The sequence below is a fragment of the Ciconia boyciana genome, chromosome 4, assembly GCF_034638445.1.
Source record: "Ciconia boyciana chromosome 4, ASM3463844v1, whole genome shotgun sequence".
In the NCBI taxonomy this organism is placed as follows: domain Eukaryota; kingdom Metazoa; phylum Chordata; class Aves; order Ciconiiformes; family Ciconiidae; genus Ciconia; species Ciconia boyciana.
Window position 1 is genome coordinate 79,632,052 of NC_132937.1, and position 19,710 is coordinate 79,651,761.

Below are 19,710 nucleotides of genomic sequence, written 5' to 3' on the forward strand. Positions count from 1 at the left end.
ATTTTTTCTCCAGTTTTTCATTTAACTGGGAATCAAAGGTAATCTAAATTGCAAAAGAGTTGTTTTCTATTCTTTAGGGGGCACTCCAGTGTCCTGGTCGTATTTAAATCTGATGGTTTTCTAGCTCACTTTTCAAAAGAAGCTTTTCCCTTAATACGTAATCCTGAACACAATTTCTCATGTTGCTTTTTTTGTAGGATTGTGGAAAAGGGTTACTACAGTGAGCGAGATGCTGCTGATGCTGTTAAACAAATCCTGGAGGCGGTTGCTGTGAGTATTATCTAGCATCATATGTTCAGCACCTAATCTTTCACCTGTAACGGCTCAATAAGTACTTATGTGTGAAAGAAGCAGAGTTCACTGGAGACAGTCCAAACAAGTTCCCTCCTATAATTAATTTTGTATTGATTTTTTTTAAGGTAGTGGCACTTTGAAGGGCAAGAATTGACTTTGGATGGCAATCAGCAATACATTCGATGCTCTAAGTCATCTGTTACAGTGGAGTATGTGCTCTGTCTAATCTCAAAAACCTGTGGAGTTCAGCACTGATCGTTTTAGCCCTAAAAGTAATTTGAAATCACTGGCACTTGTGTAGTCTCTCATTCATTTTTTGCAGAGTATGTCACAGTAATTTATTTGGAACCTTAAACAGAAGAGAATTCATTACTTTTCCTCTCAACTTAAAAGGGTAATAGATTGGCCGCACATGTTAGCTTATGTAAAGAGTAACAAGAATTTAAGTCAGATACTCCTGCAGAATATTGCCATGAAAATAGTTACTCTTCATTTGCAGTTGTTGCCTGAAGGTGACCCATCACAGTTTTTGCCACTATGCAGGAGCATTTATACAAAGAAGGCTCATTGCAAGGAACTGTGGACCACTGGGAAAGTGGATAGCGTAGGTTACAACATATCTAACCAAAAATCAGTTCTCACAGCTCTTCAAATTGCACATACATACACAGAATGACAGTAATATTGAGACAGAGATCAGCATAAAGTTTGGTGCCAGTAGTTTGTGCAGTTCCTAGTATACCTTCTTCCTCTATATTTCGTGTGGTTTTCAAACATTTGAATTTTTGTACAACTATTTCACATTCTGTTGCTGAGAGAAAGGTATAAAGATTTTTGAGACAAGAAGATGAAGGCTTCTAGTGGGTACATACAGTATTTCTGTACATTATCCATACTTCTCAGTCACTTGTAGGTCTTCCATCTGATTTCACGGCAGATGTTCATCAAACCAGCAATCAGATGCTGGGAAAGTACTTAAGAAATTAATTTGTCAAATGTCTAGTCTATACGCTAGCACTGATCACTTCCAGTGCAGAAGAGAGGGGATATGCTGGACAAGAAAAAACAGTCTAGGTGGGACACTTGGAGTGTTTCAGACAAATAGTAATATAGAGGCAATTTTACTTTCTGAAACTAAGATGTTAGCAAGGCCTAAGGAGAGATAGATGCTAAAGATTTTGCCTTCTGCTTTGCCTGGCAGCCTGACTTCAGAGTCAGCAGAACATATTTGGATTTTATCCAGTGGCTGTGTGGTTGTCTGCAGCAGATGTTTGGGGTGAAGCAGCCAGGTAGCAGAAAGAGTGCAAAGGTCTTGGAGCAGACACAAGTGCTCAGAGATGTGCAAATAGTGCACTTGGGACATGACTGACTTTGGGTGTATTTCCAGACTGTCAGACTTTTCAGACAAAAAACAACAATTGATCACATGGGAAAAAGAGGGGTCAGCCTGAAGGGCTCTTTTAAAGGACGGTAGTGGTGAGGCAGGATTTGTACAGATCATCCACGGAGATGCAGTGTCAAAAGAGCTGTCCTCAGGGTAGGACTGGTGGTGATGATTGACCCCTATGGAAGGTACCTAGAGGTGAGGAAAAGGTAATGTGGTTACAGCAGTAATACAATTATTCAGAAGGAACAGGTCAACTCGGGCATATTTACCTGGGATGGTAACAAAATACCCCTTTGTGAAAAACTCCTATAAATCATGGTTTGGTATTATTTGTCAGCCTGTTCACACTAAATAAGATGTGAGAACTGGTGTTTACTGCAGTAACCAGGCATACTGCAAGACCTTCATGTTCACTTCGTGCTACTTTCTGAATGATCTGATGCTTACTGAGTAACTCTCATACAAAGTAACCTAAATTATGTATTTAAGTTTAGTGCACAGCATAATGCATTTGTATAAACTTCTTAAAATTGGGTCAGATTATTATTTTATGACCAACTTTTGCTTCCAACGGAAGTGCCCTAGTTAAGATGGTTATACATTATTTATCATTCTTTTGTGAAAATGATGATTAAGTTTTGCTGAAACATGTTTCAGAAGGTGTTTCAGCTCTTTATTTTAAAAGCCAGGAACCAGATTAACATCTTCAGCTTCTATGAATTGTAATAGCTTGGTTGAAATCAATGGAACAGTGATGTACAAAAACTAAAAACCTGACCTTTATATGAGCATGCAATAATTTGGATTTTTATAGATCCTTGTACTAGATCCCTAGCTAGGATGGACTGTATTGACTTTTGCTCTTACAGCTGACACTGAACATCTAAGCCAAAGCTGGAAAGCTGTGGAAGTGGCATTTCCCAACTTGGGATCTTTGCAGCCCACCTGAAATATTGTGGTAGATTGGTACTGTAAACTTAACAGAATGGTGTTTGTGAGGAGAATGGGAGTTATTGTTAGAAACTGGAAAATACTGCTGCGGCAGAGTAATCTTTCCAGAATAAAAGGACATATATCCATAAATCATTCTTAACCAAATAGTTGTACAATCCCCTCAGTAGACTATGCCAACAAATACCCTCCTGGCACCAGGTAGGCATTTTGACTTACGCAATTTTTAAAAATTGCTCTTAGCAAGAGAAGCATTCAGCCTTCCCTCTGCTGAACTCTCTTGAGCTAGTCTATCTACTTGTTCTATAAATCTCTTGTTAAGGGCTGTTACTGTAGTAATGGATCTGTCCTCACAGTGGATCACTGACATGAGGAGGTATTATATCTTCATTTAGCAGCGGGTTTTTTGAGACACTTCTAAAGGATTTAATCAAAAGTGTAAAGTGGGATTTTAAAAGCACCTAAGCATTTTTGTTCAATTCCTTTTAAAATTGTTAAACCAAATGGACTAATACTCTTAAAAAAAAAGAAAAATCCAGTAAAGCTTCTGGGTATATCTGTTTCTTGTAATATCTGAGTACCTGTAAGCCTAGCTCTAACTGGCTCATCAAGAATTAAGCAAGCAGTCAGAGTAGCACACAGAAAATTAATCTTAATCTTCCAGGTCACAAACCAGCATAAATGTACCAGACATCTGTCCTCCCAAGAACAGAGAAAATAACAAAACCAGTATTGTTTTGAAGACCACTACATCCATTTTGCCCTTTTCCATGATTTTTCTTTCTGCTGGTTACATCTGAACTGGTGTTCCCAGTCCATGACTGTATTTGCCCTTAGTGGGAATAAATTACCTTTTTTTTCTCTTCTGCACCTTCACCTTTTCCATTACTCTTCCATTGTTCTTTAAGCTGGGAGATAGCTTCATTCATAAGATAAAAGGCTTGTACAAAACTAGGGCAAACCAGTGTTCATCTTTTAAGCTCTTTCGCTGCACTGTTCGGAACAGGTAGGGAGGTTTTTTTGCTACCTGACATCTCAGAACAGGGTGAACTTCATTCCAGAGAGAGGATGCATTTGAGGGCAGTCTCTCTTGGCACATCATTGTCCTTTCTGTCCTTCTCAGAGGATCAGTTGTATACAGTGTGGTTTTCTTGCATGCTTATTCTAGTAGCAGTTTTTCTATTGTGTGTAATTAATGAATTTCCGCATGCAGATGTCCTGAGGCCAGATCTTCACAGCCTGACTTGCAGAATGACTTATTGATGTTATGAAATTCAAATCATCCTTGAAATATTGGTCAGAAAAAGACACTTACACACTTTTTCTGTAAGAGACATCTACTTTTTAGCTGGTCAAACTTAAGAAAATGACCTTGATTTTTTTTAATGTGTACTTTCAAAATCTTGTATTTGTCACTAAAAATAAACTGTGTTCCTTCTTGCCTACTCTGCCTTAGTGTCAAAGTGATATGTTTCTGCTTGAGGGTTAAACTACTCTTTTCATTATATTTAAATTTGAATTTTTTTTTAACAGTTTACTTTTTGTAATTGGGGTGGGTACCAGCGTATGGTAGTTACTAGCATACCTTCTATGTGTAGTTCTGAACTCATACAGCAGTCTCTGAGTTAATTTCCCATCACATTTTATAATAGGTTGTTTTCTTATGACTTGCCATTATCTTGTCTAGATAGGAACATTTTCCTGAAGCTATATGTGGGATCCCCTCCACTTTAATTTCTATTTTTTATTTCTACCACTTCAAGCTTCATTGTATGCCTGCACTTCTTTTCAGTTCCTTGTCAGCTTAAATTCACAGGGAGCATGCTGAATTCTCAGCTGTGATTGCAAAGAGTGAGGGCACTTAGCCACTTGCAGGTTTGAGAGGGAAAATCTAGATTAAAGGTTTCTATTCATTTCAGTGAACTTCGATCTGTCCGATAATGCGCTGTATGATAGTAGGTAAGAACCTACTGCAAACTTGCAGCTTGCAAGTATATTTTACAGACCCTGAGACACTGGTGTGTCTAACAATTAGAGCTTAGACCAAATGAGGTAATCGGACTTTTACAGACTGGCTGAGACCCAAGAGAATTGGTTAAAATATCTGGGGATTTTAGCATTCAAAGAAAAGTGGACATTAGATAAAGATTAAGAAAAGGTTTCATTTTTTATATACAGTCATTGAGTTAGTGCTTGCTGGAGATAGAGGCAACCAGTGGATTTTAGTTTTAGCCACCAGCTGTGAGGTGAACTTAACCAAGGTATAAATGTCATAGAATTCTGAAATCTTGAACAAGGCAAATGTGTTATATTATCAATATAGACTTAGCCAGGCTTAAAAAGGCACACTGTTAAGAAGAATCAGTGTGTTGAGACAAATAGGGAAGAAACCTGGGGCTCAATTCTGTAGAAAATGAAGTTAAATTCCATGAAAGAATGGCAGGGATGCCTAGCTATTACAACACAGGATAAAGACCTGTGTAAAATAATAACAACATTTGGGAATACTGTATGTAAGAGGAGGAATCTTATGCATGATTGCAGATATTGAAGATCATTGACTTCCTCTGTTTAGAAGATTTTGCAAAAGATTTATATTTTAATAGAGGAGGCATTTGCGCTTTCAGATCTCTCCTCATTCCCTGATAAATCCTGAGTGTTTTCTATTCTCCCTCTGGTAGTAGGGTGTGGTTTTCTGAGTCTGTTCCTGGCATGTGTTGTTCAGGGTGTGGTTAGGAAACATCAGTTGTTCTGATCTAAAGCTACCAAAACACAGCAATCTCTGCTTTTCCAGAGGGAGGAGGAAGGGGAAATGTAAAATTTTGTTAAATTTTCAGAATGTTTGCTCGGAAGTGGTATTTCAGTAACTTGCAGGTTTAGGCCAGATTCAGCATGTTTGTTGAGTATGCAGTTGTTAGTAGAAGGACCAGTGCTTGATAGCGTAAGACAAGAAGGAATTTGCTGTTCCAGCTGCAATTCTGTGCTAAGGATTATGATGTCATATTGTGTTCTCTGACAGCATGGACTACTTTTGCCATTCTCCTTCTAACCTGCCAACAGGAACGGGAAGAAAAGCACAGAGATTGTTCATTTTCAGGTTTAACACTTGCAGTCTGGCACACTCTTGATTTTGGGAAATTTGCATGGCAACGTTTTGGAAGAAGAGGCAGATGAACACTAAGTTCAGAAGAGGCACAGCAGCTGTCTGCAGTTAAAAGCACCATTTGCAATGTAGTTGGAGAAATGTGTAATGAGGATGCTTGTATTTGTTCTCTTTTGTAGAAAAAAACCCCCACTGTCAATATGCAGGAGAAATTCTGTATTACTTTTATGGTAATTCATGCAGGGAAAAACACAGCACAGAAAACCTAGATGCTGAATCAGTTTTCTTTCTTTGTGCTAATTCTTCAGCTATCTCCTGGTGGCTGAGGTGGTGTGGAGCATTGTTAGCCTTAAGCTTGCCTGGGAGGTAAGGGTTGCTCACAGAAACTGAACTTGAACCTTCAGGGAGATGTGATGTCAATACTCATTTCCCTGAGCTGGGAGTAGTTCAGAGCAGTTAGTGCTGGTGGCCCAAGACATTCATGAGTTGGCCTGTTCATTCTGATTTTTGTAGCGAAGCAGATCTTGGGGTGTTTGGTGCTTTTTTTTTAATGGATGAAACACAAAGTCCTTAGTATATGTTTTCCTTATAAGATTATCAGTTATGATATCCTGGAAAACTGACTGTGTGGATATATTATTTTGCCTGCCAGATTTCTCCCTATATATTTGTTGCTGGGTTTTGTTTGTTTTACACTTTGTCATATAACGTGTTGGGCAGTTCTGCACTTCAGTCATGTCAAATGGGCTGCAGGTGGAGGACACACAAGATGTGATTATGGAGTGCCTTATTGTCTGTGAGGTCTTGACTGGGGCTGTAATGGACATTCTGTCCCCTGACCAGTTTTTGTAATGTGGTCTTCATCTTTGCCAGCTAGTTTGCTCTCGATTCAGGAACTGTGACTGGAAAACTCCTACTAACATAACTTTACCCAGCAGCAGTCTTTGCTCTCCCATGTCTTTCTGCCACCAAACCGCGTTCAGTGCACTCCCTAGCTGTCCGCCTAGTGTCCTAAAACTGTGGTCTGTGAAGGAAGAGCAGAAGAATAGGTACAAAACTGTACATGTTTCTGGTCTGCTTCATAGCAGCTGTTAGTGTTAGCTGCTGGTATTTCAAATAATCCTCCTGTTCTCAGGACGAGGACTGGGAGACAAAAATCTTGGAACTTCTCTGCACCACATGAAAAAGAGAAGAACACGTTCCAAGTGGAGCTGTCCTCCTTTGGTGTCCTGTCATGTTGAAGAGTAAGACAAAACCAAACCCAAACAAAACACCCTTTTTACCCTTTGCAACTGGGTGATATTTTCTCTTGGCTTGTTGAGAAGGATAAAGAGGAAAACATACTCTTCTGTGTGACCAGCCTTGTACTCAGCCTTGCTTGCAGGGATGGCTTGTGGTAGCTGTAGTGTTGACACTGCCGTGTGCTCTTCATCCAAGAAGCAATATTCATTTCATAACGCTGTCGGCTCCTGTCCTGTCTTGTTCAAGACAAACACCAGGGGAAAGGCTTTTTGAAATAGCATTCAAAGTTTAGGAATTACGCTTGCTTTACAGTGTTCAGTAGTGAAGTGGTGAAGAACATGGTGGCTTGGGAATTCACAAGTGCTATGTAAACACCTATGTGCATTCAGACTTGAGCTGTTTTCCATTTTGTGGTAGGGATGTAACTTGTGAAGAAAAAGGAGCAAATGGGTCCAGCAATCCATAATAGGTCTCATCATGTTTTTTCAGAAAGGTCTTCTGAGGGGTAATCCATTGGCCTTCTGTGGTATTGTTTTGGAAATCTGTATGGGGATATGTGAAGAGTTTTCTGTGTAACTTTCTATATTTTTATTAGAATTTGGCCCTTCTTGTGAGCTTGTCAGAAGGCTAATGCAACTTCTTAGGACCCAGTGGGTCAGTGGGTTTAATGGAACCCTAAATTTAAAAATTCCCATACATATAGGGAGTCTTTCGGTATTCATTCTATTTCAGGGGTTTTAGAGGCAAATGAATTTATACTAAAGATAACTGTAGCAAACTAACAAATTTCAAATTACTGCATATTCAAGTTCTGCTGTGTTTCTCAAAAAATTTTTTTAAAAAGCTAACTTTTTATTAATGTTAAGAAAGCTCAATTTTTAGAAAACATTAATGAATGATAAGACATTGACACAACTGGACATAAGCAGAGTTTGTTGCTGTTAGCTAAATGTAATTCATTTTACTCAAATGTGAAAGTGACATTGACCAGAGAATTACAAAAACAAATTCTGGAATTTTCCCACAGTACCAAAGTAGTGAATAGGAACTGAGGATAGTGGAACCATCCCTATAAAGAAATTTAGCAAGATCTGTAGTACCAGTTAAAAATTCTGGTCATTTCAGAAATGTGGCCTGAAGTAACAAGGCATCCAACTTTTCTAAGTCCCCTCCTTTTATTGATAACTTTTACTGGTACTTTGCGCTTTATTGACAGGAAAAAAAGAATCCCCTTCTTAATATTCAGTCATTGACACAGAAATACAGGAGAGTACTGAGTTTTTAATTGTAAGAATTAGTTTAGATGCCAAATATTTTGAAGCTATTTAGCTCAAGAGTTGAAGATCTACCACCTGAACATTAAGTGCTCCAGTGTTTGTGCACTCATTCATCACGTTTCATTACTTCCTGTAGCTAATATCCTCAGCTATGACCACTCCTAGCAGCGTACTTAAAGAACTGTTTTTTTGTAAAATACTGTCTTTGTTTACAAATTGCTAATATAAAAAATTTCATGGTAAGGACGTCTGCATGGCTTGTGGCAGTAGGCCTTGCACAAATTGTGCATATGAAACTCTGCAGAGTTGTGCAGAAATCAGATATATGCTTCTATCCATTTCCAGTTAAATGCCTAGCTGGAATTATGTTTAAGTGATTTGCATATGTACATGATATGCAAGCATGCCATACAAAAGTCTAAGAGCAATTTGAAAATTATACTGAGAACATCTGCTTTTTATTCAAATAAATTTACTAAAAAAGATGTAAAGCTCTAATTACAAATTGGGCTCTGTCATCTATTAAAGCATTGAAATGATTACTATTCTTTTTTTCTTTTGCTTAATTGAAAGATACTTTGTTTTCTGAAAATAAAAATTAATATAGAGTTTAAAACTTTGTACATCTGTCTGAGCTAGGAAATTATAATAATCTTCACTTCACCCAAGTGGTTTCCCTATACTCAAGGACATAGCTGCATAGTTGCATAGTTATATTCTCTAGGTAAAGTACATGAAAATTGATGTCATGCATGTTATTTTGTGAGTCCTGATTATTCTAAAGGCTGTTGGAGGCAGAGGGGAAGGAGAGCAGGCAGGTTCCACATCAGTCCTGCTGGCTAGTTTTGCAGCCCACGCATCTGTCCCTGCTTCCCATCAAGTCTGTGCCCAAAAGTGGTTTCTCCAGTGGGTTGCCTGCCTTTTCTTTCACATGCAACATGCCAAATTTCCTCTCTCCCCTACATCCACACATATCAACATATGATATGTTTCCAACTATCTCGGTTAAAAAAGCAACACAACAGAATTGCTTTCTTTTGTATTGCATCTTTTTTAGCTTCAAAGCAGTTTACCTAGTACACAAGTCACTTTTAACTTGTATATGATTGACTGTAGATCAAACAGGTGTCCTGAAGAATATATTCTGATATATATGCCTCCAAAATGGCAGGTTTATCTACTTCTATTAAGCTAATTTTGTGGATGTGACAAAATTATATATACTTATTATATTATACTCAACGTGACAGTAGTCGTAATGATTACTAACTATGTACACAACAGTTGTACTTCATGACTTATAAAGAAATGCCTGGCCTGAAGATGGATATGTAAGAAGTGAAGCAATTTTCAAAAAATCTCAAAGCAACATTTCTTTGTTACAGAAATTAATACAAGGAATGTCACAGCAGATACATTGGTTGTACTAACTGATTTAACAAAGTTTGGATACTTGACAGGTGAATTCCTTGTGAAGTCTTGTCCTGAAGGAAGGTACGAGACAGTGAATGAACGGGATCCTATTACAGGAATAGCTTACTGCAAAGGGTTTTACAGTGCATTTGAAGTCACAGCAAGGGAAGAGAACAGATATAATTATAATTTTACTATTTATAAATATTTATAGTTATAAAATCACAATTATTTTTGTGTAGGCAAGTCACAGCATGAGAAAAGATATGGAGATTAGTCTCCATAATGAGAAGCATGTACTGCCTGATGTGATCTTGCTTGTAGCCTCTTGAAATAGCATAAACACCCACTTTATTAGTGATTCTAGTAGACTGCAGAATAAAGAGGTTCTAACAATATTTCTAAAAAGGACTTCCATAAAAAAGCATGCCTCATATGCATAATAAACCCTATATATCAAGGCAGGGTGTCAAAACGAGAGAAGGAATTAAATAAGGGGAGAGTCTTTTTGTTTGCTTGTATATACCTTCTTATAATCACAGTTAGTGAAGGCAGGCAGGACCAATGGTTGGATTGATATCAAGCGGTGTTTTGCAGGGCAATTATATACATACTTCCCTTGAATCTGAACTGCAAGTATTGCCATGGACATGGCATACAACTCAATGGCTTGTAGGGAGGAATAACAGTGTCCATCCTAAGGCATTGTTGTTGGGGGCTTTTTAATTAAAAAGATAATTGCCAGTTGATGTATTCCAGGCACAAAGTGTTTATTTCTTCAAAATCTGTTTGTGAGGCTTGAAGGTGAATCCTCTCGGAGAGGAGTGATTTAACACATCACGTACAGAGATGACTCCATGGAACCTGTGAAATTGTCTCAGCCTTTTCTTCCATTTGGTGACAAAATTTTAAGAAGGGCTTCATGGGTGTCCCAGGGAGACCTTTCTAGAACATTGCTGCTAAGAATGAATAAGCAAGTAGGTAAACTGGTAAGTTATGTGGGAAACCTATTGAGGTGCTGCTGCTGCCTGGGAGAGGAATGCATTTGTGTCCTAAATGTGCTATTTCTGAAGCAATGTTAAGTAATGGTTTCATACATAGGATAATCTGTTTGGAGGGTGATGGCATTTTGAATGAGTAGCTTCATCATTTTGCTAGCTTACATTCATTTGTTTTTCTTGTTTGTTGTAAACAGATTTAAAACTAATTTTTCTTGTTAATGATATTTTTAAATTGTTGGAAGGGAAATAGAGTGGGTTTTATTATCACACCAGCCTGATTTATCAGCACCTTGATTCAGAATTATTTCGTAAAAAACATTTTTGGACACCTGTTTTAAGCAGAGTGCAAAGCTCTTTTTGCAGCACACAGAGAAAAGAAGATTTACAATCAAAAAGGTCTGGCAAAGCTGCCATCAGCAATAAGGAAATGAGGGTATTGTATTTGCTTTTATCTCTAATAGAGGAAATGGAACAAGCACTAATGATCATGCTGCAGATCTACTGTATTACAGTTAATGTCCAGTGCAGCAAAAAGTCAGGGTCATATTTGCTACGTTGTTATCATCTTAAATGATGCTTTCATCTAAGTAAGGTATCCTCTCTCATTTTGGAAACAAGTTACTACAGTATTAATTTTGAAAAATATTTGGAAATAACAATGAAAGTGATTGATTAGCTCTTGTTTTAACTCACAACACTCCACAAACGAAGTGCCAAATACTGCTGTTTTCGAGCCAGTGCCTGCAGTTGATTCTTATTCCAAGAGACTGACATTTTGTTGTTGTCTGAGAACTGATTAAGGATTTGACCTCTTCCCAATTCATCTCAGACAGATGGGCGATTTACCTGTACCTGCATTTATAAGACGGGTTGTTGAAAATGTTGTATGAGGAGAGTGCTGACCCAGTCCAAAGGCTGGGTCTGTCTGCCTGATTAACTAGTCTTTGGGGCATCATTTGGCAATGACCTGGCCATCTCCTTTAGTGGGTTCCTATCGGGAACGGAGGTTCTCCGGGAGGAGGAACGGCCTGGCACAGGGAAAAAGCTTTGTGCTGACGCTGGGTATGAGTCTGAGTCTTGGCTTTAGAGAGCCACCCATTTCTCTTCTGTATGTTACCGACCACACTCTTAACAATTAATAAAGCACAAGTAAAGGAAAAAGACTGCCTTTATCTCAGACTTGAGCCTGCTAATACTCCTTTTTTATTATAATTTTTATTGCATGTATTGTGCAGACTGTCACGTAGGGACATGGCATCCAAATATCTGTCCCTATGGAATGTAAATAGTGTACAGTCTGTATCTACAAAATATACATGTCACTATAGGGGTCTGGCAGGGCTCTGAAGGCTTCTGAGCTGGAGAAGCAACAAAAGCACCCCAAGAGCCTTGGATACTGTGTAGAAACAGTAAAAAACTAGCAATTGGATGCTACAGAAAGGGTCAGGAAGGATTCATGGCAGATCCCAATGGAGACTGAGGACGTCTAGCCTCAGAAACTGCCTTAGGGGAAATATCAAAGTAGAAAACTACCCATCTGTGCATTAATAGATAGAAGAGAAATGCTAACTGGCACCTCAGGAGTGTCACCAGTAACTACTGCTCTTCATGCAAACCCTGCAACCTTGATAAAGTGATAGCTGTGTGGACAGATATTACATTGCTTATTTTGCTAAGGGCTAAAAGGCATATAGTTAAATGTTACATTAAATTCCTTAAAACTTTTCTAAGGTTTGAGGAAACATACAGAGGTTCAATGACTTTTAGAGAATTCAGTGTAGTGAGAAGGGCCTTAATACATCTGTGTACAAGAAGCCTCCCCCCTCTCCCCTGTGCAAACACCAGCCAGAGGACAGGAGCAGCCCCAGTCCTTGCAGTATGCTCCCAGGCAGAAAATTGCATCCCCAAAGAACTGGCACAGAGTAGCAGCACCTTTGCATAAGTCACTGCTTTATTCCCAAAAAGATTTGCTGAAGCCTAAGGAGGCCCCTTTCTTCAGCTCTCCCCATCCATAGGGCTGTGTTTTTCTATGTCCCAAGCCTGCCATGCCTGCAGACCTAAGCGACGACGGGCTTGTCTCCCTGTGTCCTGCTGTTCCTGCCTTAGTAATCAAGGTGAGGATAAAAATACATTGATTGTTCAGAATTAAATTGCAAGTGAACCTGTGAAATGAAAGACATTTGCAAAAAAAATTGCTCAATAGTACTATTATAGCCTTGTGCAATTTTTCGTCTCCAATTTCTGGACTCCAATAGTACTGGACTGATTAGATAGCAGGCTCTCAGCAAAATGGCTATTTACAAAATTACTTTTTTGCATTAGGTAATTTAGAAACTTACCCGAATCTGCGTGCTTGTGGTTTGAAGAAATGCTAAGAGAATTTCTGCCATCTTTGGGGGAGATTCCTGACGTACCAAGGGGATGGCATGAACTAACACTGAATGACATTATCACTCCTAAACAGGCTGTGTAATAATTTATCAGTCATTGTTTCAGATAAGTGGCTCCATTTCTGTGGCCCTGACAGCATGAGTGAAACAAGATTCCTTACTTATTCCCTCAAGATTCCTTACTGATCCCCTGAAATGCCAGCAACTGTGCATATTTTGGAACTTGTAATGAGTCTGGTTTTCTCCTTTTTCATTTACTCTTTCCTGATACTTTTCATGTCTCTGTGTGACCCGTTTTACATTATGTTCTCATAGCAGTTTGCTGGCATATGCAAGTTGCTTTCTGAGCTCTTTTACCTCCATATTTGATGTTTCTCAATAACTATCAACAAAACCAGGGAGTGTCTTGGCTTTAAATTACACACACTCCTTCTTTTCAGTTGAGGTTCTCATAGACTGCTGTGTCTGAAGATCCAGACTCTAGCAGAGGTGAATAATAAAGCTGATGTTTTCAGGAGTCAATGCCATTTCACGCTTATCACTCCAGTAGATTTGGAGTGCATGATGGTGCATGTTACTTCATGAGCTAGAAATAATGAGAGAGAATATATGTAAGAACCAGGGTGTCTCCTTGATTCACGTAATGGGTGATTAGGGGCTTTTTCAGCAGCATAGGCCTTCCGGATTTATTATGTGCTGCCTGAACGTAGTGCACAGTCAATGGCAGTTTGATTTCTGGGCATTGAGAAACTTGATTATTTGGTGAACAGTGCTGGATGTGGTGGTTTTGGTGGATTTTCTGACACAAGTTCTTGTACAGTAGTAATGATGAGGGACAGCTGGAGTGTAAACAAACAGTGTAGTTCATTATTGGAATGTGCTTTTCCAAATACCCTGCTCAGCTGAGTCCATCTGATAAGCAGCAATAGCAGAAAATCAGTGTGCTGTCAGTTAGGAAGTAAACATACACATCATCTTTTATTGCTTGGGGTTTAAAATTACTTTGTTGTACCATTGTAATTTCCCATCTATAAAGTATTATCATACTTTATGGTAATAAAATATGGTAATTCTTGATTTTATTTTAGTGTGCAAGATTTAGCAATTGTAGAGCTAAGTACCATAAACTATCAGCGCTGCAAGTGGGTGCTTTTTCTTGCATCTGACTGTGCCTGCTTCACTGATGTTCTTGTATCTTTCTATGTGACACATTGATGCATGTTTTTATGCTGCTATAAAGAACTTCGAAAGGCATGCAATAAAAAACTCTCTCTGTTTTAAAGCCTTAAAATTATGTCCTTCATTTAAAAATCAAGATTTAATCTAAAACTCCATTATGGTGTGATATGATGTGTTATGGAACATTGTTGCTAATAAAAAATTCAACATGGTTTTCTGTTCAGATACAACACCCTAGAATAAGCTTGCATGTGTGACTGTCTGGCAGGATGAATAACTGAAAAAACTCACAAACTAGAAGCTTAACAGCTCCACGTCTCTCATAAATAAGAGTTCTCTCTTCCTGCAAGCATGCTTTATTGAAGTGCCTTTAATTTGAGCACCACATGAGCACTCAGATGTATACTGAAGGTACATCTTGTCTTGTAGTTTTTCCCTTGGTGACAGGACTAAAAAGATCTCTTTTCTCTTCCTGGCTGCTTAATTTTTTTCAACCTAGGGAGAGAGATGGTTGTTAAAGTCTCAAAGCTGTTAGTTTCCTGTAAAATGTAGTTGAAATTAGTCAATAGGCTGAAAAATTATTAGTGGGAGGGAGCCTCAAAAAAGAAAGGCTAGAAGACAAATATGATGCTGCTAATGTCCTGAAGAGCAGATCTGTGGAAATAGGGTTTCCCTCCCCTACTGTCTTCATCTCAATCCTTGTTTTTGCTTCTGAGATCCTCCCTCTGACTTCATTTCTCACTGGAAATCCAAAGTCAGGAGGATCAACAAGCAGACAAATGCTTGTTCACTGCTGCAGGCAGCCAAAGCACCGCAGCTCCCCGCCTGATGCGAACTGACAGTTGCTTGGTGGCAAGCCACCGACATCCCCTTGGAGAGGTGCTTCCACCATTTGGCTGCTGCTTCTGCCTCGGGTTTGCAGGGGTGCTGCCACCGCCATGCAGCAGCAGAGGGAGGTTCCTGTCCTTCCCCTGGCGGTGCGGGTGCTGGTGCAGATGTGAGTGGCTGGGGTCTGCCAGCATCTTTGCCTTCTCTGCAGGGATTGCTGGAGGGGTGATTCCCCCCCACCTTGGATGCTTTCCCCAAATCGCGCTCTCCAAACGATGCAGCACAGTGATGCCATGTACTCTATACTCAGCTTTGGGTTTTTGTGAAGGGTGGAGGAACAGGACGGGCTGCTGTAGCTCATGAGTGTTAGCTCGTACTCGAGCAGTTAAAATTATCTCTGTCGTGATGATCCATCTTGGGTGTTGCAGCATAGCAGGCTGCTTTCAGTGCATCTGTAATGAATGCCACATGTATGCCATTCAAGTGCAGCAAGCCACAGCAGCTGCATTCACATAAGAGAAAGAAAAAGGGCTGCAGTTCTGTCTAACAACACAGCGTAACTCTTCATGCTGATTGTAACCCATCTGGGACAGGATACATCAGTCATGAGGGATCGATTTACCATTGCTTGTTCCTTGCTTGAATGTAAGGATTCAGTGGCAAAACTGATGAGGGAGAAACATAAAAGAGGGGTCTGTCTTCTCCAAGAGGGTTGAAATACATTTGAAAGGGTGGGCAATGATTCATTGTCCATTCAGAAACTGAAGTCTTGGTGGTATTTTTTTTTGTAAATTGTGGATTCTGCTGTTCACTTACCTATTGGTAAATCAAATGGGTGAACATAAGCTGAGTTTTGTTGATAAGAACAACATAGTTTTAGACTAAATACTCTTAACAAATAAGAGATTATCTCACTGTTTTGAAGGATTTGGTTTTCTGTGCAAGCATGACTCCCTGCAATAATTTTGTGTGTGTGGTTGTCTAGAAGGACAAACCAGTCAAAAGAAATCAGTAAATCCGCAAATAAAATTAAAAGTTCCAGTCTCTAGTAAGCCCTGAATTCTGTAATTGGATAGCATGAAGAAAAATCTGGTAACATGCAGAGAAGCCAACTCAAAGACAAAATGTTACACATTTTGCCTTTAAATACCAGTGTGGTCACTGAAACTTGCAGCAAGAATCAGCTCCAGTATGTCACTTTTTAATATAAAGTAGTAATTTCCAGCCCTACATGTTTTTGCACTTCTTTCCTTGTGAGACTGCTGCTGTCCTGTGCAGGGTCATCACAACTGTTATCAGTGGAGGTGTTCAAGCTACCACTTTCCTAAGCTAAATTTCAAAGTAGGGGTCTGCACAGGATGCCCTGTTTAGCCAGAATACAGATCTGCTTCCTTTTCAGACTTGCTGCCTTTTCTCCATCTCTGCTAATGCTCTGGAGGAAGCAGGAGACTGAAGCAGGTATGTATCTGAGCAGATTCTTGAGCGTCTGTTTCAGGAACGCATAGGAGATATTTATAATTGTGCTTTAGTGATATGAAGAAATGTTTAAATAACATAATAAAGGTACTTTCCAAACTATCAGGTAAGGTAAGCAGAAGAGCGATATAGTTGGGCTAGCGTTGCTGCAAGAGTATTTGTTGAGAAATAGCTATTGAAATAGCCAGTAAAGCATGTCTCTTTTGGGAGCCTTTTTAAGATCTGTTACAGGTTTAAGATCTAACCCAGTAATCTAAGTTAAGGACCAGATGTTGAGGCTGTTTTCCTGTCAAGGTTGTGGCCCTGTCAAGCAGGATGGTGCTCTAAGCAGGCTCTGTGGCTCACATCATGCATCAGGCTTTGGAGGCAACGGGCAGCAGTGTGGGTTTGGCAGGCTGGTTTCTGCTCCTGGTGTCCCCGCCACCACAGCGATGTGTAAGATGTACCCCCTGGGCTGCACGGCTCCCCGTGCTCCAGCCTGCTGCCGGCTTCCCCACGAAATAAATGACAGAGCCAGTTGGATTTAGACAGGTTTAGATCTGTAACTGAGATAACTCCATCTTCCCCAGAAAGCCTTTAATCTATGAAAGCAAAGATTCATGAAATGCCTTCAGGTTTGATGTACTCAATATGATGTCATTAAACTGTTACACAGAATGGGCATGTGGCTTTTTAAAAGTAAATTATTAATCTCTAACTATGATACCTTTTACTTATTGTTCTTCATGGACTTTTTTTTGTTTCTTAGAATGTTTTTTTCCACATGAAATACAGACCAATGTATCTAAATAGTGAAAAATCATGGACTGGTTCAGACCTTTCTGTCAGTTTTCAATTTTATTGATATGTTTAAAATCATAGAGTTGATGTGTTTGATCTAGGCCAGGAAAATTCAATTCTTTAATATGGTAGGGCACAGCTGAGCAAAGGAAAAGAAGTAATTGACCAGGCTGTTGTTTTCAAACACTAACAATCTTCCTTGGAGAGCTGGGGTTTTTTTCAGAGCTGTGTCCAATATGTTGCATGCTTGGCAAGGGGCTTTGGCTGAAATCCTTTCATGCAGCTTTGGAAATATAAAAAGAAATGACACTGGCCAAATAAGGTAGCTCTTTATGCTTCCCTGCTGGCCCTCCCATCAGCGATCATAAGAACAAAAGCCTTCTTCATAGTGCTTCCCCAAAGATCAGCTAAAATCATCCCTGACGCAGCCTCTTCCAAAAGTCTCATCTGCAGCCAGAGGTGATGAAAAGAGCCTGTCAGCCTTTCAAACATGAGACCCTTAAGACCCCAGAGTGCCCACAAAAGCCTACTCATGAAAAATGGTGTGAAAAGCACTGTGTACACAGAAGTGTGCCCCTCCTAGCAGGGACTGCAGACGTGTTCGTCACTGGCCTTCTTGGCTGTGTTTCTTGCTCTCCTGCTGTAGCTTAATGCTGTTCTGTTAACATTGCAGCACTTGGGGACTGCCCAGTTTTTTCTGATTAGAAAAAGTAGTTTGTGTTTTATCAAATATTCTGAGCTCTGAATTGCACATGGGGAAGGAGGTAATCTGCCGGGGCAGGGAGATATAATCCTTCACCAGTGTACTTGGGGGTATCAGAGACCATGTGGACCTTCTCTGTCATTCCTTCGGTAATCCTGAGGAGGGGACAGCTGCATTCATGCTGTCACCAGCAGAGAACTGCAAAGAAGCATGCGTCTAAAATGTTGGGAGATCAAAGACCCTGCTCTGAGCCCCTCTCTGGACGCAATGTTTTCTACAGAAACAAAATTGAATCTAGCTTTATGCCTGTTGTCCTTCCCTTCCACTGCAGGTATAGGCCCTTAAAGCTATTTAGATTTGCAGTGGGAGTAACCACATGAGATTTGAGAATAAGCTGTAGCAACTTACATACTGTAGTTTTCTTCAGCTGCTAACCATTTTGATTTCCTCTTAATTTTATATCTAAATGTGTAAAATTTTTTTGAAAGTAACAAAGAAGTGTGCAAGAGTGAAATATTCAAGCAAGATTTGTGCTTTTGAGAAGCTGTTAAGTTACTCTTCTTTCTGTGATGTTTGGCAATGCAGGCAATTGTACTTAACATTTCATGATAATTAGATTTAGGGACTGCTGTCTCTGTAATGACACAGACATATGGGACCTTATAGTCGGAATGACTGGCTGATTTTCATTGTGTGGTTTCACTAAATAATGATTTACTAATGCACAGTCACCAGAGGATAATGTGCAATGAGATAGCTCTGAAATCCTCTATGCTTTTCTTCATATCTGTCCCAGGAAAATACCACTCACATCATTTGCAACTTTTGGGGAAGGTAATGTTTTTCAAAGTGAAAGATGTTATGACTTTCTTTACTGATTTGCATGGGTTTTGTCCAGTGTCAGGAGGTTCAATCCCTAGTTGCCTTCTGTCCCTCGTAATGTTTGCTTTGAACTGAGAGCTGGTATCCCTGTTGCAGTGGACAGGAAAGAAGCTCCAGTAAGTCAAGTGTTACACACACTGAAACTCCCATCTCTACCCGTGGGTATTATTTGGCCACAAGAAAAGGCTATGGTTTTCCCATCCGCAATACCAAGGATCATTTGTCCGTCAAGTTCAAATCACAGAAGCTTTAAAGAGCCTGTTTCTTTAAAGAAAGTGGTAAACACAGTAGACATTGTATTTAGGCAAGAAGGAGTTTCTGAGCGTCACTGCATTTCCGTGCAGGAGTGTCATTGACCTTACAACCGTGGCCTGAGCAAGGCGGAGATATTTTCAGGGCACCCTAAAAGGATTTTCTGCCCCTGGGACCTTTCATTGGGGCAGACAGCTCTGATGATCACTTTATGGGCAGAGTTCATCTTACATGTAACGTAGTCATAGTATTTAAAGATAACTGTTGCAGTATATTTGTGAATGAATGTACTTTAACCACGTGGAAAGGCACTTCGAATTTGGCCACTCTTCCTTGTGATCTATCATAGGTCTTCTTTTTTTGCATTTCTCCTGCATCTTTTTTTAGTTTTCTTTTTTCTAAGCAGGGGAACATTGCTAACAAACAATATGCCAGTGTTGCTTCTAATAGGTAGCATGTTTAGTTTAATAGGTAGATGAATTTAGCTGCAGATTTTGTTGATAAATCTAGTGGGCTTGTTCTTAGGCATCCACACTGACTTTGATGTACAGA

General features: G+C 39.6%; 1 protein-coding gene across 1 annotated transcript in view; it reads left to right on the top strand.

The window, feature by feature from the left end:
• The window catches only part of CAMK4 (calcium/calmodulin dependent protein kinase IV), a 174,674-nt gene that overhangs the window by 115,330 nt on the left and 39,634 nt on the right, over window positions 1-19,710 (top strand). The window contains exon 5 of the mRNA XM_072860289.1: window positions 198-270. Coding sequence (XP_072716390.1) covers window positions 198-270 — 73 coding nt within the window. The remainder of the gene's footprint in view (window positions 1-197; window positions 271-19,710) is intronic.